Source organism: Piliocolobus tephrosceles, unplaced genomic scaffold, assembly GCF_002776525.5.
Source record: "Piliocolobus tephrosceles isolate RC106 unplaced genomic scaffold, ASM277652v3 unscaffolded_110, whole genome shotgun sequence".
Taxonomy (NCBI): Eukaryota; Metazoa; Chordata; class Mammalia; order Primates; family Cercopithecidae; genus Piliocolobus; species Piliocolobus tephrosceles.
The window spans coordinates 1,316,613-1,337,109 of record NW_022292088.1 but is presented as its reverse complement, the minus strand read 5'-3'; the positions used below and the strand labels follow the sequence as shown (position 1 = coordinate 1,337,109).

At 39.4% G+C, this 20,497-nt stretch overlaps 1 protein-coding gene across 2 annotated transcripts in view; it reads left to right on the top strand.

The window, feature by feature from the left end:
• The window catches only part of LOC111529156 (neutral alpha-glucosidase C), an 84,352-nt gene that overhangs the window by 10,336 nt on the left and 53,519 nt on the right, over window positions 1–20,497 (top strand). For both annotated transcript variants that reach the window (XM_031935014.1, XM_023196001.2), the window contains exons 5-7: window positions 2,360–2,487; window positions 13,396–13,578; window positions 18,327–18,372. In XM_031935014.1, the coding sequence (XP_031790874.1) occupies window positions 2,360–2,487; window positions 13,396–13,578; window positions 18,327–18,372 (357 nt within the window). The remainder of the gene's footprint in view (window positions 1–2,359; window positions 2,488–13,395; window positions 13,579–18,326; window positions 18,373–20,497) is intronic.

Here is a 20,497-nt window from a genome sequence, read left to right as displayed (position 1 = left end):
TGGGAGTCTGGTGATATTAAAAGAAAAAAAATCTGGTAAGAAAAAAAAACACATGAACCTAGATCATAGGAGGAAGTGCATACTAAGGTTTAAGATAAGTAGTGCCTGGACCAACAAAACTATGTTGGTGATAATGAGGGATAAGAATGAATCTGTTCATTGATTAAAAGGATGAGAAAAAAGGCCAGGCATGGTGGCTCATATCTGTAATGCCAGCACTTCGGGAGGCTGAGGCAGGAGGATCACTTGAGGTCAGGAGTTTGAGACAGCCTGGTCAACAGGGTGAAACCCTGTCTCTATTAAAAATACAAAAATTAGCCTGGTATGGTGGCGTGTACCTGTAATTCCAGCTACTCAGGAGACTGAGGCACAAGAATTGCTTGAACCCAGGCGGTGGAGGTTGCAGTGAGCCAAGATTGTGCCACTGCACTCCAGCCTGGGCAACAGAGCAAGATCCATCTCAAAATAAATAAATAGATAAATTTAAAGAAAGAATGACTCTAAATATTGCTAAATTTCAGAGTGATTTTTGCTAAAATAAGGTTGCTAAATTAAAATGAGGATTAACTCTGATTTATACATGAAGTTATTATAGTGAAAACAGGGTTATTGCTCTCTCTTTTTTTCCCCCTGGGCTGCAGCCTCAAGAACAAAACGTACAGATTAAGTCTTTGGTTTAAGCAAAAATTAGTTGTGTATTTTTGTAGAGAAAGCTATTTTACTAAAAATGGGACAATCTCTGAGTGAATAACTAGATGTAAATTGTTAATCATATATAGGCAGACAACCTGATTATTGGTTGTCTAAGCCCCCTGCTTAGGATGATCTTGCCCATTTTTGCCTACTCAAAGTCTTACTAATTCCTAAAGGCCCTGCTTAAATCTCTACTCCTCCAGAGAAACATCCAGAACTTCTCACCCTACAGTCATCATGAATAACCCCCTTAATCTCTTGCCTTTCTGCTTTAAAACATCACAGAATGCTCTGTGTTAGCTTTGCATCTCTTTTATCTCCTCCAAATTGCAGCCTCCTCAAAAGTTCAATCATTGCAATAATAGATGCCAAATAAATGTTAATTGAATGGAATTTGAGAGAGCAATGGAAATATAAATAGTGAGACAATACATAATCTAACAATTTGAACTTTGTACTTGGACATATTTCCAAATGTGAAAATTCTGATAGTACACTGAAAGTAGCTTAAATATATAAAAGAACATTAAACGTGCAAGCAGTAATGGATCACTATTGCATCATAACCCTGCCTTAGAATATCTAGAAGAGGATCCACAGCCATAGCACTGTTTACTCGGTCACTATTCAGTATCATGTTACAGTTTAACTGCCCTGATTGCTTCCCTGTATTCGCAAGAGACAAAGTTCCAGTAACATCACCTTTTTGGTGCTGGCTTGATATTCTCCATACTTCTTATCTTTTACTTGCACCACATTGTATCCATTCTAAGCTGTGTCACACAACTTACCCAGTTTAGCTGTCGGTTAACAGACATAATAGTAACAGCACAGGCACCCGTTTGTAACCAAAATTTGGCATGGTACTTCATGAAGAAATTGCAATTGACTAGTGCAGCATGGCCCACCAGTTGAAAACCATGATCTTAAAATATTTTTCTGATCTAGGTGCCTCATTTTGTAACCTGAATCCAGTCACTTCTATTCTCCTAGAGCTTCTTGTTCTGTGTTTTATTTTTCAAGTTCTGTATTATCTTCAGGGTTCTACATTGTTTCTGTTTCCCATTGTAGGCAGAATTTTACCTGCCTTCCCCAGCCTCTTGTAAAAGTTCTCTGGGCCTATTCCCAGCTATGAACAAATCAATTCCAGTTTTAGAGCAGCAAGCCTCATTTCATCCACCACTGGAGAACTCCAATAATCATCATTTTATTTTCTACTCTTTTCTCTTCTGTAGCCTGCCTCCCTTCATCTTTCATCCAGCTGGAATCTAGTTACTCTGCTTATAACACCAAAACTCTTAACATATCTGTAGTTTATCATAGATACAGTAGCCACATGTCCCAATCTTCCAAGGCAAGTTTCAGTTTATGCCTGTCTTTCCCTGTAATTGTTAACAGAGACCCCTTTCACTCTGAAGATCCTGGTTTGGACAACTGTGTGTTCACCAGCCACAGAACACATAGAAGATATTTCTTGCTGCTACTACAGCTATATCCAAGCAAATACATACATGAATTGGGAACTTTTCTTTTAAATTGCCATTGTTCTCCAATTTGCTTGGCCTATCGTAATTTAAACAAATACTTTTCTAATTATTGTAATTTGTGCAAAATTGGCCATCACTTGGGTAACCTGTTGAAGGTAATCTCTTGAATCTGTTTCCAGGTTACTCTTCTGGCTGAAATTTATGGTATAGAGGGAAACATTTTCAGGCTTAAAATTAATGAAGAGACTCCTCTAAAACCCAGGTTTGAAGTTCCTGATGTCCTCACAAGCAAGCCAAGCACTGTAAGGTAAGCCAAGGAGTGAGGTATCTTAGAGATGCGCCTGATATATTCTTTTATCATCTCTTGAGTAGTAAATTTTGTTATGTGCACCTCTTATTTTGACTGTTCAAAACTACAGTCATTTACAGAGTTATAGGTTGGTGCAAAAGTAATTGTGGTTTTTGCCATTACTTTTAATGTATTTAGTTATTTGGGGATAAGTCTGTCCATTTTCCTTATTATCCATTCTGTTTTTTCTTCATCCACCATATGATTTGTCAGGACTTATTTAATGGGGAGAAGCAGAACTTTGATCCCTGCTCTCCTTCTCACAAAGAAAGTGGTTTTATTAGCCAGACTATGGGAGCAAGTAGAAGGAAAGCTACTTAATTTACTCACTCAGATTAGCAGCAGGGCTCCAGAGATCTAATGCACTAGCCAAACTTCCATGCTTACAGTAATTTGTACAGTTGGACACACTCACTTTTAATTAAGGTTATTCTCAGAAGTCTAACATGTAATTTTACTTAGAGTCAAGGTAAATTAATAATCAGTGTCTAGGTGAAAAACAATCTTTGGGGACTAAAGCATTTTCAGTTACCTGCAAAACCTTCATCTGTTCTCATAACACTTTCCAGTGATATTTCAGCTCCGTTTTGCAGGTTGGTTTCCATTATATTTTCATATTATTTTACCAAAGGAATATAAGATTATGCCAGATGCTTTCATTTTTACTGTATCATCACTGTAGTTTTATGTAAATTATTTTTTCCTTGAAAACCTTAAAAAAGATCAATATAGGGGGGTCACCAAGATGGCTGAATAGGAACGGCTCCAGGCTACAGCTCCCAGCATGAGCGACACAGAAGACGGGTGATTTCTGCATTTCCAACTGAGGTACTGGGTTTATCTCACTGGGGTGTATCGGCGAGTGGGTGCAGGACGGTGAGTGCAGCCCACTGAGCGAGAGCCGAAGCAGGGCGAGGCATCGCCTCACCCAGGAAGTACAAGGGCTAAGGAAATTCCCTTTCCTAGCCAAAGGGAACCGTGACACACAGCACCTGGAAAATCAGGTCACTCCCACCCTAATACTGCGCTTTTCCAAGGGTCTTAGCAAACGGCACACCAGGAGATTATATCCCACGCCTGGCTCGGAGGGTCCCACACACACAGGGCCTCCCTCATTGCTAGCACAGCAGTCTGAGATCTAATGGTAAGGCGGCAGTGAGGCTGTGGGAAGGGCGCACGCCATTGCTGATGCTTGAGTAGGTAAACAAAGTGTCTGGGAAGCTCAAACTGGGTGGAGCCCACCACAGCTCAAGGAGGCCTGCCTGCCTCTGTAGACTCCACCTCTGGGGACAGGGCATAGCCAAACAAAAGGCAGCAGAAACCTCTACAGATTTAAATGTTCTTGTCTGACAGCTTTGAAGAGAGTAGTGGCTCTCCCAGCACGGAGTTTGAGATCTGAGAATGGACAGACTGCCTCCTCAAGTGGGTCCCTGACCCCTAAGTAGCCTAACTGGGAGGCATCCCCCAGCAGGGGCAGACTGACACCTCACACAGCCGGGTACCCATCTGAGACAAAGCTTCCAGAGGAAAGATCAGGCAGCAACATTTGCTGTTCAGCAATATTCACTCTTCTGCAGTCTCTGCTGCTGATACCCAGGCAAACAGGGTCTGGAGTGGACCTCCAGCAAAAGACCTACAGCTGAGGGTCCTGACTGTTGGAAGGAAAACTAACAAACGGAAAGGACATCCACACCAAAACCCCATCTGTACGTCACCATCATCAAAGACCAAAGGTAGATAAAACCACAAAGCTGGGGAAAAAACAGAGCAGAAAAAGCTGAAAATTCTAAAAATCAGAGTGCCTCTCCCCCTCCAAAGGAACGCAGCTCCTCTCCAGCAACGGAACAAAGCTGGACAGAGAATGACATTGATGAGTTGAGAGAAGAAGGCTTCAGATGATCAAACTTCTCCCAGCTAAAAGAGGAAGTTCGAACCCATTGCAAAGAAGCTAAACACCTTGAAAAAAGATTAGACGAATGGCTGACTAGAATAACCAATGTAAAGAAGTCCTTAAATGACCTGATAGAGCTGAAAACCATGGCACAAGAACTACGTGACAAATGCACAAGCTTCAGTAACCAATTCAATCAACTGGAAGAAGGGGTATCAGTAGTTGAAGATCAAATGAATGAAATGAAACGAGAAGAGAAGTTTAGAGAGAATAGAGTAAAAAGAAATGAACAAAGCCTCCAAGAAATATGGGACTATGTGAAAAGACCAAATCTACGTCTGATTGGTGTACCTGAAAGTGACAGAGAGAATGGAACCAAGTTGGAAAACACTCTGCAGGATATTATCCAGGAGAACTTCCCCAACCTAGCAAGGCAGGCCAACATTCAAATTCAGGAAATACAGAGAACACCACAAAGATAATCCTCAAGAAGAGCAACTCCGAGACACATAATTGTCAGATTCACCAAAGTTGAAATGAAGGAAAAAAACGTTAAGGGCAGCCATAGAGAAAGGTCGGGTTACCCACAAAGGGAAGCCCATCAGACTAACAGCGGATCTCTTGACAGAAACTCTAAAAGCCAGAAGAGAGTGGGGGCCAATATTCAACATTCTTAAAGAAAAGAATTTTCAACCCAGAGTTTCATATCCAGCCAAACCAAATTTCATAAGTGAAGGAGAAATAAAATCCTTTACAGGCAAGCAAATGCTGAGAGATTTTGTCACCACCAGGCCTGCCCTACAAGAGTGCCTGAAGGAAGCACTAAGCATGGAAAGGAACAACCGGTACCAGCCACTGCAAAAACATGCCAAAATGTAAAAACCATCGATGTTAGGAAGAAACTACATCAACTAACTAGCAAAATAACCAGCTAACATCATAAAGACAGGATTAAATTCACACATAACAATATTAACTTTGAATGTAAATGGGCTAAATGCTCCAATTAAAGGACACAGACTGACAAATTGGATAAAGAGTCAAGACCCATCAGTGTGCTGTATTCAGGAGACCCATCTCATGTGCAGCGACACACGTAGGCTCAAAATAAAGGGAATGGAGGAAGATCTACCAAGCAAATGGAAAACAAAAAAAGGCAGGGGTTGCAATCCTAGTCTCTGACAAAACAGACTTTAAACCAACAAAGATCAAAAGAGACAAAGAAGGCCACTACATAATGGTAAAAGAATCAATTCCACAAGAAGAGCTAACTGTCCTAAATATTTCTGTACCCCAATACAGGAGCACCCAGATTCATAAAGCAAGTCCTTAGAGACTTATAAAGAGACTTAGACTCCCACACAATAATAATGGGAGACTTTAACATCCCACTGTCAACATTAGACAAATCAACAAGACAGAAAGTTAACAAGGATATCCAGAAATTGAACTCAGCTCTGCACCAAGTGGACCTAATAGACATCTACAGAACTCTCCACCCCAAATCAACAAAATATACATTCTTCTCCGCACCACATCACACTTATTCCAAAATTGACCACATAGTTGGAAGTAAAGCACTCCTCAGCAAATGTAAAAGAACAGAAATTGTAACAAACTGTCTCTCAGACCACAGTGCAATCAAACCAGAACTCAGGATTAAGAAACTCACTCAAAACCACTCAACTACATGGAAACTGAACAACCCTCTCCTGAATGACTACTAGGTACATAATGAAATGAAGTCAGAAATAAATATGTTCTTTGAAACCAATGAGAATAAAGATACAATGTACCAGAATCTCTGGGACACATTTAAAGCAGTGTGTAGAGGGAAATTTACAGCCCTAAACACCCACAAGAGAAAGCAGGAAAGATCTAAAATTGACTCCCTAACATCACAATTAAAAGAACTAGAGAAGCAAGAGCAAACACATTCAAAAGCTAGCAGAAGGCAAGAAGTAACTAAGATCAGAGTAGAACTAAAGGAGATAGAGACACAAAAAAAACCCTTCAAAAAATCAATAAATCCAGGATCTGTTTTTTTGAAGATATCAACAAACTTGATAGACTGCTAGCAAGACTAATAAAGAAAAAAGAGAGAAGAATCAAGTAGACATAATAAAAAATGATAAAGTGGATATCACCACCGACCCCACAGAAATACAAACTACCATCAGAGAATACTATAAACACCTCTATGCAAATAAACTAGAAAACCTAAAAGAAATGGATAAATTCCTGTACACGTACACTCTCCAAAGACTAAACCAGAAAGACGTTAAATCCCTGAATAGACCAATAACAGGCTCTGAAATTGAGGCAATAATTGATAGCCTACCAACCAAAAAAAGTCCAGGACCAGACAGATTCATAGCCAAATTCTACCAGAGGTACAAGGAGGAGCTGGTACCATTCCTTCTGAAACTATTCCAATCAATAGAAAAAGAAGGAATCCTCCCTAACTCATTTTATGAGGCCAATATCATCTTGATACCAAAGCCTGGCAGAGACACAACCAAAAAAGAGAATTTTAGACCAATATCCCTGATGAACATCGATGCAAAACTCCTCAGTAAAATACTGGCAAACCAAATCCAGCAGCACATCAAAAAGCTTATCCACCATGATCAAGTGGGCTTCATCCCTGGGATGCAAGGCTGGTTCAATATGCACAAATCAATAAATGTAATCCAGCATATAAACAGAACCAAAGACAAAAACCACATTATTATCTCAATAGATGCAGAAAAGGCCTTTGACAAAATTCAATAGCCCTTTATGCTAAAAACTCTCAATAAATTCGGTATTGATGGAACGTATCTCAAACTGATAAGAGCTATTTATGACAAACTCACAGCCAATACCATACTGAATGGGCAAAAACTGGAAGCATTCACTTTGAAAACTGGCACAAGACAGGGATGCCCTCTCTCACTACTCCTATTCAACATAGTGTTGGAAGTTCTGGCCAGGGCAATCAGGCAGAAGAAAGAAAGAAAGGGTATTCAATTCAATTAGGAAAAGAGGAATTCAAATTTTCTCTGTTTGCAGATGACATGATTGTATATTTAGAAAACCCCATCGTCTCAGCCCAAAATCTCCTTAAGTTGATAAGCAACTTCAGCAAAGTCTCAGGGTACAAAATGAATGTGCAAAAATCACAAGCGTTCCTATACACCAATAACAGACAAACAGCCAAATCATGAGTGAACTCCCATTCACAATTGCTTCAAATAGAATAAAATACCTAGGAATCCAACTTACAAGGAATGTGAAGGACCTCTTCAAGGAGAACTACAAACCACTGCTCAATGAAATAAAAGAGGACACAAACAAATAGAAGGACATTTCATGCTCATGGATAGGAAGAATCAATATCGTGAAAATGGCCATACTGCCCAAGGTGATTTATAGATTCAATGCCATCCCCATTAAGCTACCAATGACTTTCTTCACAGAATTGGAAAAAACTACTTTAAAGTTCATATGGAACCAAAAAAGAGCCCACATTGCCAAGACAATCCTGAGCCAAAGAACAAAGCTGAAGGCATCACACTACCTGACTTCTAACTATACTGCAAGGCTACAGTAACCAAAACAGCATGGTACAGGTACCAAAACAGAGATATAGACCAATGGAACAGAACAGAGCCCTCAGAAATAATACCACACATCTATAACCATCTGATCTTAGACAAACCTGACAAAAACAAGAAATGGGGAAAGGATTCCCTATTTAATAAATGGTGCTGGGAAAACTGGCTAGCCATATGTAGAAAGCTGAAACTGGATCCCTTCCTTACACCTTATACAAAAATTAATTCAAGATAGAGTAGAGACTTAAATGTCAGACCTAAACCATAAAAACCCTAGAAGAAAACCTAGGCAGTACCACAGGACATAGGCATGGGCAAGGACTTCATATCTAAAACATGTCTAAAGCAATGGCAACAAAAGCCAAAATTGACAAATGGGATCTAATCAAACTAAAGAGCTTCTGCACAGCAAAAGAAACTACCATCAGAATGAACAGGCAACCTACAGAACGGGAGAAAATTTTTGCAATCTACTTATCTGACAAAGGGCTAATATCCAGAACCTACAAAGAACTCAAACAAATTTACAAGAAAAAAAAAAAAAAACCCATCAAAAAGTGGGTGAAGGATGTGAAGACACTTCTCAAAAGAAGACATTTATTCAGCCAACAGACACATGAAAAAATGCTCATCATCACTTGCCATCAGAAAAATGCAAATCAAAACCACAGTGAGGTACTGCCTCACACCAGTTATAATGGTGATCATTAAAAAGTTAAAAATCATGCTGCTCAAAAGACACATGCACCCATATGTTTATTGTGGCACTATTCACAATAGCAAAGACTTGGAACCAACCCAAATGTCCATCAGTGACAGATTGGATTAAGAAAATGTGGCACATATACACTATGGAATACTATGCAGCCATGAAAAAGGATGAGTTCATATCCTTTGTAGGGAAATGGATGCAGCTGGATACTATCATTCTCAGTAAACTGTCACAAGAACAGAAAATCAAACACCGCATGTTCTCACTCATAGGTGGGAATTGAACAATGAGAACACTTGGACACAGGAAGGGGAACATCACACACCAGGACCTGTTGTGGGGTCGGGGGAGGGGGGAGGGATAGCATTAGGAGAAATACCTTATGCAAATGATGAGTTAATGGGTGCATTACACCAACATGGCACATGTATACATATGTAACAAACCTGCATGTTGTGCACATGTACCCTAGAACTTAAAGTATAATTTAAAAAGTCAGTACATTATAATGAGAAATTAATTCAGTTATGATAGAATCATCAAAAGTTTAAAATACATCTATTCACTGAGCCACACTATGTGCCAATAACTTAGTAAACATAATTTTTTTTAAATTTAATTTTATTCTTTGATAGAGACAGAGTCTTGCTGTGTTGCCCCAGCTGGTTTCAAATTCCTGGCCTCAAATGATTCTCCCTCCTCTTCCTCCCAAAGTGTTGGGGGGAGCCACGATGCCTGCCCTGAATAAGAACTTAAAAGAGACTGTTTCTGAAGTCTTTTGCAGTTTGGCAATTGAATCAGTGCATACATATAACCTGGCCACAATATGTTATTTTCTGTTATCCTGAAGAATAGTACAGCCTTCACAATTTTTATACTTGTGTTCATAAGTAAGTTAATGTGTAATTTTCTCTCTCCGTGCTGTCTTTGCCATGATTTAGGGTCCAGGTGATAATTCACTTGGTATGGTAAATATGGTATTAGTTCTGCTTCTGTTCTGACTGCTTTCTGGAGGGCCTTTGGCTACTGTAGTAACTGGAAAACTAAAAGCTACATTTCTTCATTTCCCAGACTCCCTTTTGCTACAGGTTCTGATGTAATTAATTCAGTTTCCACCAGTCAGATGCACTTAAAAAACCTGGATTTCAGAACTGAGTTCCTCTTTTTGCTTATATGGATTTTGCACCTGTAGAGTGACTCTAAGGCCATTAGTTAAGGCCATGATTTACTCATGTCTGAATTATAGCTAAGGTGGCATGATCCCAGAGCCCAGCAGTTATCATAGTGACTTCTGATAACTCAACTTCCTGATTCTAGCTAAGATAGAAGGTCAATTGGCCATACAGTTACACAGTATTGTTCTAGGGGTCATTCCTGGACATGCAGCCTGGAACCTACCACCTCAGCCCTTCCCATGATGTTGTAAGCAACAGATTATCCATATGAAGTCATTTATTTTCTGCTTAAAATAGCCAGAGTTGTTTTTGTTTTCTACAATAGAGCCTTGGTTGATATAGTAGTTGCTGTTAGAAATGAATATAAGCAACAGCCCCTCAAGGATGGGAATATGAGATTGACTGGCTGACCTAGCTGGATTTGGAGGCAGTGAGGACACATTTACCAATAGAGGATGGGATACTATTGTTACAGGCTGAATTGTGTTCCCCCAAAATTTCAGGTGTTGAGCCCTAACCTCTAGTACCTCAGAATGTGACTATATTTTGAGATAGGGCCTTTAAAGCAGTAAATAAGTTAAAACGGGGTGATTAGGGTAGGCCCTAATCCGTTAAACCTGGTGCCCTTGTAAGAAGCGGAGATTAGGACACAGACGTAGGCACAGAGGGACAACCACGTGAAGATACAGCGAGAAGGCAGCCACCTGCAAGCCCAGGAAATAGGCCTCACAAGAAACCCAACTTTCTGACACCTTGATCTTGGACTTCTAGCCTCCAGAATTAAGAGAAAATAAATTTCTGTTGTTCAAGCTACCCAGTTTGTGATATTTTCTTATGATAGCCCTGCCAAACTAATACAACTAATAATAGACCACAAAATTCTGTGGCAACGTTACTTAAATGACTACTGATGGTCAACTAAAATAAAGTGGCCCACTGAAAGCAGACCAAGAGGTAGGGCCATACTGCATCATGATTATCATGCAGAATTCAGGGCTCTGAGGTGGCTTGGCTGCTTCAACTTCACTGAAGAGTTTAAAGAAAGAAAACTGTAGTCTCAGGGCTTTAAATTCTTAGCTCAAGGTATTGTCAGAAGATGGATAATTTTCTGTGACAATCCTAAAAGTCCTCTTATCTGCTGTAGCTGCAGGTACATGTAGCTGAAAATCAGAGGCAGAGTTTGATATTGCATGCTCTGAATTAGGCCATAAGTTGAATTCATAGCCTCATCAGGTCTGTGAATTTCAGGCATTAACTGAGAAAACCTAGAACTCTTCAAAATTGAATAGCAGGCTGAGTGCAGCAGCTCACACCTATAATCCCAATACTTTGGGAGGCCAAGGCAGGAGGATTGCTTGAGGTCAAGGGTTGTAGACCAGACTGGACAACAAAGTGAGAGTGTGTCTCTACAAAAAATTTAAAAATTAACCGGGCATGGTAGCACACACCTGTAGTCCTAGCTACTCAGGAGGCTGTGGTGGAAGGATCACTTGAGCCCCGTGGTTCAAGACCACAGTGAACTATGATCGCACCACTGCACTCCAGCCTGGGTGATGGAGCAAGACCCTGTCTCTAAAAAAAAATCAAGTTTTTAAAAATTGAATAACAATATTTGGGAAGAGTTGGATAATTCTAAATAGTCAAACCTCAGAATTTCACTGGCCCTCCCATTTCAGCAGAAGCAACCCCTCCTATGAAGGCAGGTGAAACTGATCCTGCCTTGCTTGGATACCCTATATTGACCTCACCTAAAATACACATGCACGGGGGTTCCAGTGCTCCTTGTGCCCAACCCCTACCACCCTTCACTGCCTCCAGACCCACCATCAAAGTCAGATCCCAACATGCCCAGAGAGCCAATTACAGACAAACCCAGGGGGAGAAGGCTTGCATGTCTGAAAAATTATAAGACTACCTAATGGCAAAAACCAAAAAACTGGGAAATATGCATGGAAATGGTTTCCGAGGAATTCCTAGATCAGAAGGAACTTAATTGTATATCAGGCTAAATTTATTGATATAGGAACACGTACCAGAGAATGTAGATTTGGTATGCTAGCTTGGGCAGCTGAGAATGGCTCTAATTGATGGCTTAGTTGGTTAATTATCATCTGAACTCAGCTATGGATTCTTCTGAGTGAAGCTGAGATATCAGGAATTCCTTGGCATGGTATAGAGGAATGATCCACAGACTTAGAGAGATAAAGATGTTGGAGTGGATTTGTTTCATGCAGCCAGCTCATCTAGCCCCTCTGGATTCTGTTCCCCACGAGATCCAGAACATACCCCCTTCACTGAGAAACTGATGAGGGAGTACTTGGAAAGCACTGTAGTAAACATCTTTCTTTTGTGGGCTGGAGATAATGATGGGAAATGATGCCAGTAAAATGGTCTCCCTGATTTCATTGGAGATAATGAGACTCCAGGTAGCAGAGGCAGAGTAGAAACATTTAGTTGTCAGAGACAAGGTGAACATAATTCCATTATGTGTGGTAGGGCCCATGTAGTACTCAAAATGGTTTAACGCTTGGGGCAGTAAGCAATTTATGGCGGGGTGCATTAGACTGACAAATATGAACCACAGTCATACTTAATGGAATTATCAAAAGAACTCTGTCTAGGTTCATTGAACAGTGAGAGACAGCCTCTCAGCCTTCTCCAGAGTTAATTTCCAGATCCGAAGCATCTTGCTTGAAGAGGAGACATAGAATCCATGGAGAAAGACTGAAAAGACGTAATAAGAACCTAAACTGTCTCTTTTTACCTTCCTTAAAGAGTCCTTGAACATTTACTAGGCACACTGCGCACTGGAGAAAGGGAAATATCTAGCTGTGAGGGATTTTAAGTGCTGTGTCTGAGCTTACATAATTCTTATGGATCTAAAACATCCTAACAGTGTACCTGTGAAATTGGAGGCTGGTGGGAATCAGGCAATAAATAGGTAAATAAAAATTTGACCCGGTTCCCTCTCACTGTGGACCCAATCTGTGTTATTTCCTTGGTTTCTGAGTATGTGGTTGGAATGATAAAGAAAAACAATATTTAGATTTTGCACACCAAAATCTAGAAAGTTACTAGACGTTCCAGACCAAGGTAATGATGATGATGATGATGATAGCTAAAATTTATTGTTTTTTTTTTTTAAATGTGTCTGGCGCTGTGTCAAGAGCTTTACACATGTAATCTCATTTAAGTCTCTCCAGAAATTTGGTTGTTCCTTTTGTTATTTTCACTTTGCAGATAAGGAAACCAAAACCTAGAAAGGCTGGATAACTTTGTTATCTAAAGTTATAAAGTATATGTAGAGTTATGCTCAATTTAAGTTCTTTGGCACCAAAGCCAATGCTCTCGTTAACGTTTCTCTATTGCCTTATCTGCAGCTATGTCATATGAATAGTGATTTACTAATTAATTACTTGGAAGTACAAATCACATAAGGCCATGTAAACCTATAGCGGCTTGTTTTTCTCTTCCTGCTTTGTTTTCTAGGCTGATTTCATGCTCAGGGGACACAGGGAGTCTGATATTGGCAGATGGAAAAGGAGGCCTGAAGTGCCATATCACAGCAAACCCATTCAAGGTAGACTTGGTGTCTGAAGAAGAGGTTGTGATTAGCATAAATTCCCTGGGCCAGTTATACTTTGAGCATCTACAGATTCTTCACAAACAAAGGTATTCTTATGCATTACTTGACACATAAAGACCTTAACATAACCTGATTAATGAATATCAGCTGCCTAAACAGATAACATATCACCATAGAAAACTGGTTTGCCTTATTTACTCTAGTATTGTTTTTGAGAAATTTTATCTTTTCACCTGTGAAGGTGAATACAGGCTTTATGACAAAAATAATTCCCAAACTTTTGTAAATGTTACACTCTTATGTCCTGTGTGTGACTGATGGCATTCTCTACCCTACACACCCTTCTATGAAAGCACCCTGTTGACCCGACAAATGTTAATGTGAACTAGCATACCTTCATAATTTCACTTCACTGCCTTACAATAACACAGATTACCCTAGACTTGAATAGTTGTCCAGGAATTTTCTGGGACCATCTGCTTGATCAAAGCTGTTTGTGTGGGCGCTCACATGAATTAGGAGGTGGTGGCAAGGAAAAGATTCTTCTTCCATTCTTACCAATACTGTTTTAAAATCTTTTAGTCTATAGTTCTTTCTATTTTTATCACAATAATAAACATATTATATGGTCTGCAGAAAACATTCAATATTCCTTATTCCAACATAGTGATTTTTCTGAGTTTCAATCATTTGCATTTTAAAATTTTGATATTAAAAATATCATTTTCGGCCGGGCGCGGTGGCTCACGCCTGTAATCCCAGCACTTTGGGAGGCCGAGACGGGCGGATCACGAGGTCAGGAGATCGAGACCATCCTGGCTAATACGGTGAAACCCCGTCTCTACTAAAAAAAAAAAAAATACAAAAAACTAGCCGGGCGAGGTGGCGGGCGCCTGTAGTCTCAGCTACTTGGGAGGCTGAGGCAGGAGAATGGCATAAACCCGGGAGGCGGAGCTTGCAGTGAGCCGGGATCCGGCCACTGCACTCCAGCCTGGGCAACAGAGCGAGACCCCGTCCCCAAAAGAAAAAAAAAAAAAAATCATTTTCTCATCTCACAACTAATACTTGTTCATCATAGGCAAATTAGAAAATATTGAAAAGAAGAAAATTTAAAATCCCTATAATCTCTCTACCTACTCTGTTAGTGCCTTATGAATATCCAAGTACTTGTTTAACTGAAAAATACTAATAATAGCATAACAAATATCTGTGTACCCACTACCCATGTTCTTTATATTTAAAGCCTTTTTTCTAGCCAAGTGCAGTGGCTCACGCCTATAATCATAACGCTTTGGGAGGCCGAGGTGGGCAAATCAGTTGAGCCCAAGAATTTGAGGTCAGCCTGGGCAACATGGTGAAACCCTATCCTACAAAAACTACAAAAAAATTAGCCAAGTGTAATAGCACGCTCCTGTAGTCCCAACTACTTGGGAGGCTGAGGTGGGAGGATCACTTGAGCCCAGGAGGTCAAGATTGCAGTGAGCTGTGATTGTGCCACTGCACTCCAGCCTGGGCAACAAAGCGAGATTCTGTCTCAAAACAAACAAACAAACAAACAAAAATGCTTTTTTTTCTTTTGTAAAACCCCCATGATTTTGTTCTGTTTTCTTTTAAACGTTGTTTCTTTCCTATCTAAGTTGATCCTATTACTTATGTAGAAGAGGCACATGGTACAAAGGAGTATATATTAATATACATTTCTATATAATAGTAGTAAAGACTCTCCTTCCCCCTTTGTCTTCTAGCTACCCACTTTCCATCCTTGAAAGTAATGTGTTCTGGCCAGGTGCGGTGGCTCATGCCTGCAATCCCAGCACTTTGGGAGGCCGAGGCAGGCCTCCTGAGGTCAGGAGTTCGAGACCAACCTGGCCAACATGGTGAAACACTATCTCTACTAAAAACACAAAAATTTAGCCAGGTGTAGTAGCACGTGCCTGTAGTCCCAGCTACTCAAGAGGCTGAGGCAGGAGAATCACTTGAACCTGGGAGGCAGAGGTTGCAGTGAGCTGAGAACATTCCACTGCACTCCAGCCTGGGCAACAGAGCAAGACTCTGTCCCAAAGAAAAAGAAAAAAAAGAAAGTAATGTGTTTCCAATTTTTTTGTGTATCCTTTCAGAAACAATTTATGTATAAACATTTTATACATATTCTTTGACTTGTCCTTTCCTGACACAAATGGCGCCACCTTTACACATTATTCTACACCTTGCTTTTTTTCTCTTAACAATGTGATAATTCTTAATTTCTTTAAAGCAGCTACATGATTTCTGTTATATGGCTATACTGTGATTCACTGAATAAATTCTCTGTTGAGGAATTTAAAGTTGTTTCTAATCTTGTTTTACAACTAGTTTACTAATAACCTTGAATATGTGTCATTGTGCAGATATACAAGTATATTTATAGTATAAAGTCATAAAAGGATAGTTGTTGATCAGATGGTTTGTACATTTGTAGTTTTTTCTTTTTTTTGAGACGGAGTCTCGCTCTGTCGCCCAGGCTGGAGTGCAGCGGCATGATCTCGGCTCACTGCAAGCTCCGCCTCCTGGGTTCATGCCATTCTCCTGCCTCAGCCTCCCGAGTAGCTGGGACTACAGGTGCCTGCCACCATGCCCAGCTAATTTTCTTTTTGTATTTTTAGTAGAGAGGGGGTTTCACCGTGTTAGGATGATCTCGATCTCCTGACCTCGTGATCTGCCTGCCTCAGCCTCCCAAAGTGCTGTGATTAAAGGCATGAGCCACTGCGCCCGGCCTGTAGTTTTCATAGGTATGGCCAAATTGCCTTCCGTAGAGGTTGTACTGGTAGTTATAGTTCCATGATTTACATTTATATTTATAATTATATTTGTGTTAGAAAAATCAGATTATCTAACTGGAAAAAATTTTAAGTTAGATTTTAACCTCATAACATTAACAAAAATAAATTGCAGATGAATTAAAATTAAACATAACAAGACAAAAATAGAAGAAAATATAGAACAATATTTTTGTAATTGTGATAGTGTGACATAAACTGAAGAGCCATAGGAAAAGATTGATGCATTTGGTTACTTACACATTTTAAGCTTTGATTCTACTCAGAAAGCAACACAAGAAAAAAAAATAAGCTTTATTATAGACACACATACACACACACACACACACACACACACATACACCATAAACAAAATTAAAAGTCAAGGACTTCCAGTTTCCCATCTGGCATGTAAGGAGGTTAGAAGTCACTACTCCATCCTAACAATAGCTAAAAAGCTCAACAAATCAGTTTTTGCCTTATATAGTTTGATGTTCTGTTAGACTCATACACACATTAAGGATTGTTATGTTGGGCTGGGCACAATGGCTTATGGCTGTAATCCCAGCACTTTGGGAGGCCGAGGCAGGCAGATCTTCTGAGATCAGGAGTTCAAACCAGCCTGGCCAACATGCTGAAACTCTGTCTCTACTAAAAATACGAAAAATTAGCCAGGTGTGGTGGCATGTACCTGTAGTTCCAGCTAATTAAGAAGTTGAGGTAGGAGAATCGCTTGAACCCGGGGGGTGGAGGTTGCAGTGAGCCGAGATCACGCCATTGCACTCCAGGCTGGGCGACAAGAGTGATATTCCGTCTCAAAAAAAAAAAAAAATTGTTATGTCTGCTTGGAGTATTAATCCCTTTATCATTATGTAATATCCCTCTTTATCCCCCCAAATTTTCCTTGCTTTGAAATCTGTTCAAGCAATTCTCCTGCCTCAGCTTCCCAAGTAGCGGGGATTACAGGCTCCCACCACCATATTCCAGCTAATTTTTGTATTTTTAGTAGAGACAAGGTTTCACCAGGAGTTCAAGGCTCGTCTTGAACTCCTGACCTCAGGTAATCTACCCACATCGGCCTCTCAAAGTGCCCAGATTATAGGTATGAGCTGCTGCACCCGGCCTCCTTGGGGTTTTTAATTGCATTCCCACATATGTATGAATTTCCAAGCAACATATTATTTGGATTTACCTTTTCTAAAAAAGCTTTTATGTAATAAAAGTATGCTGTGTGTATTCTTTTGTAATATATTTTTCACTCAAATTTTTTTTCTTTTTCCATTTCTTTTTTTTTTTGGAAGACAGGATCTCACTATGTTGCCCATTAAATGTATCAAAGTTAGCCTACATCATTCTTGCTCATAGAAATACAAACTGAAATACATTTATTTTTTCTACAATTTTAGATTTGGCAAAAACTGAAAGATTGATAAAATCCAACATTGTTCAGAATGTGGGGAAGTGAGCACTCAAATACAACTATAGGTGGAAGACTAAATTGTCAGAGTCATTCCAAAAGACTGTACATTATGGTGCTGTGTTCTGGGAGTGAGGAGAGTCACACTGAGTGAAGGGAGCTATGTTCTACCTTGCTTACTTAGGTTTTGTTGAAATATTATGAGCATGTTTAACATTTATAATAAAAAATGATAAAAGCATTTTTTAAAGAGTTAACAAAATTAAAATACTTCTACATTAAGAAATGAAGCTATTAGATTAATATTCATTACTGTCCAATTTTATAAACTTATTTTTAAATTTTTTTTATTGTTTAAAGATGAGATCTCACTATGTTACCCAGGCTGACATCAAACTCCTGGGTTTAAGTGACACTCTAGCCTCAGCCTCCCAAGAAGCTGGGATTACAGGCAGGCACCACTGCACCTGGCTTCATTTTTATTTTTATAATGATGTTATATTTAATACGTTAAAGATATAACTTATGGGGTCTCAAAAGTTGGAAATGAAAATCTTTATCATTGAACAAAATTCTATCAGTCTTGTCATTGAGTGAAACAACTTTATTTATGTTAAAACAGAGCTGCTAAAGAAAATGAGGAGGAGGCATCAGTGGACACCTCTCAGGTAATCTAGATTGATCCATTTATTGTTATCTTTTTCACCATCATCATAATGATAGGGCATATAAGAAATTCTCTTTCTTCCTTCTACAGAAGGGTGCTTGTTAAATTATCTACTGCATGTAAATAGGACCACCTGTTTCTTTGGCTCACCTTGTCATCTCATTCATTCATTCATTCATAAAAACAGATGCTTCCTGAGTGCCTGCCTTTTGCCAGGCATTATTGCTAGGCAAGGAGAATCAGCCTTGAATAAAACAAATCCCAAACCTGTTCTCATAGAAATTAGAATCTACTGGGAAAGACAGACATTAAGTAAGTAATTACAAGCATGAAGAGTGTTACAAAATTGTGCTACAGAAGAATACAAGAGATCCGGCCAAGATGAGAGTCAGGAAAGACCTTCTGAGGGAAATAATGTTAAAGCTGAAACTGATGTGTTAGTATACACAAGTCAAAAAGTGGGGAGAAGAACATTCCAGGTAGAGGGAACTGCATATTCAAAGATCTGGAGGTAGGACAGAGCATATTCCATTTGAAGAAATGGAATATGTATGCAATATATATTCATTTTAGCTGGAGAAAGGAAAGCAAAGGGGAGGGTGGTATGTAACAAGGCTAGAGAGATAGGCAGGGCAGTGCTGTGGACATATTTGTAATAATTCTTTTATCTAACAATTATTTGTTAAGTACCTCCTATATCCCAGTCTCTTTTCATGGAATTGGTGAGACATCATTAAAAATATAAGTCCCCCATTTATCATGGAGCTTACCTTCTTCCAAGCCATGTTAACCTTTCTGAGTTTGTCCTAAGAGCAAAGGAAAACTTTGGAACGGTTCTAAGTAGCAGAGATGCATGGTCTTATTTGTATTTTAGAAAGATTATTTTGCTGAATTGTGAAGAATGGACACTCCAGAAATCATCTCTCTCTTCATTCCCAGTAGATGTATCTTCAAAAGAGCACTTTTCACGATATTGATTCTTCCTATCCATGAGGATGGAATGTTTTATCATTGGTGTCCTCACTTGTTTCCTTGAGCAGTGGTTTGTAGTTCTCCTTGAGGAGGCCCTTCACATCCCTTGTGAGCTGTATTCCTAGGTATTTTATTCCCTTTGTAGCAATTGTGAATGGGAGTTCATTCAGGATTTGACTCTCTGATTGTCTAGTGTGGATGTAAAGGCATGCTTGTGATTTTTGTACATTGATTTTGTATCCTCAGACTTCGCTGAAGTTGCTTATCAGTTTAAGGATTTTTGGGGGCTGAGATGATGGTATTTTCTAAATATAAAATCATGTCGTCTACAAACAGACAATTTGACTTCCTCTCTTCCTATTTGAATACTCTTTATTTCTTCCCCTTGCCTGATTGCCTTGGCCAGAACTTCCAATTACTATGTTGAATAGGAGTGGTGAGAGAGGGCATCCTTGTCCTGTGCTGGTTTTCAAAGGGAATGCTTCCAGCTTTTGCCCATTCAGTATGATATTGGCTGTGGGTTTGTCATAAATAGCTCTTATTATTTTGAGATATGTTCCATCAATATGTAGTTCATTGAGAGTTTTTAACATGAAGGATGTTGAATTTTATCAAAGGCCTTTTCTGCATCTGTTGAGATAATCATGTGATTTTTGTCTTTGGTTTTGTTTATGTGATGGATTATGTTTATTGATTTGCGTATGTTGAACCAGCCTTGCTCCAGAGATGAAGCTGACTTGATCACGGTGGATAAATTTTTTGATGTGCTGCTGGATTCGGTTTGCCAGTATTTTATTGAGGATTTTCACATTGATATTTATCAGGGATATTGGCCTGAAGTTTTCTTACTGCCCAAAATAATTTATAGAGTCAATGCTATTCCTATCAAACTACCATTGACATTCTTCACAGAATTAGAAACAACTATCTTAAATTTCGTATGGAATCAAAGAAGATCCCATATAGCCAAAACAATCCTAAGCAAAAAGAACAAATCTGGAGCCATCACATTACCTGACTTCAAACTATACTACAAGGCTACAGTAAGCAAAACAGCATGGTACTGGTACCAGAACAGACATATAGACCAGTGGAACAGAACAGAGACCTCAGAAATAACCAAATAACACCACACATCTACAACCATTTGATCT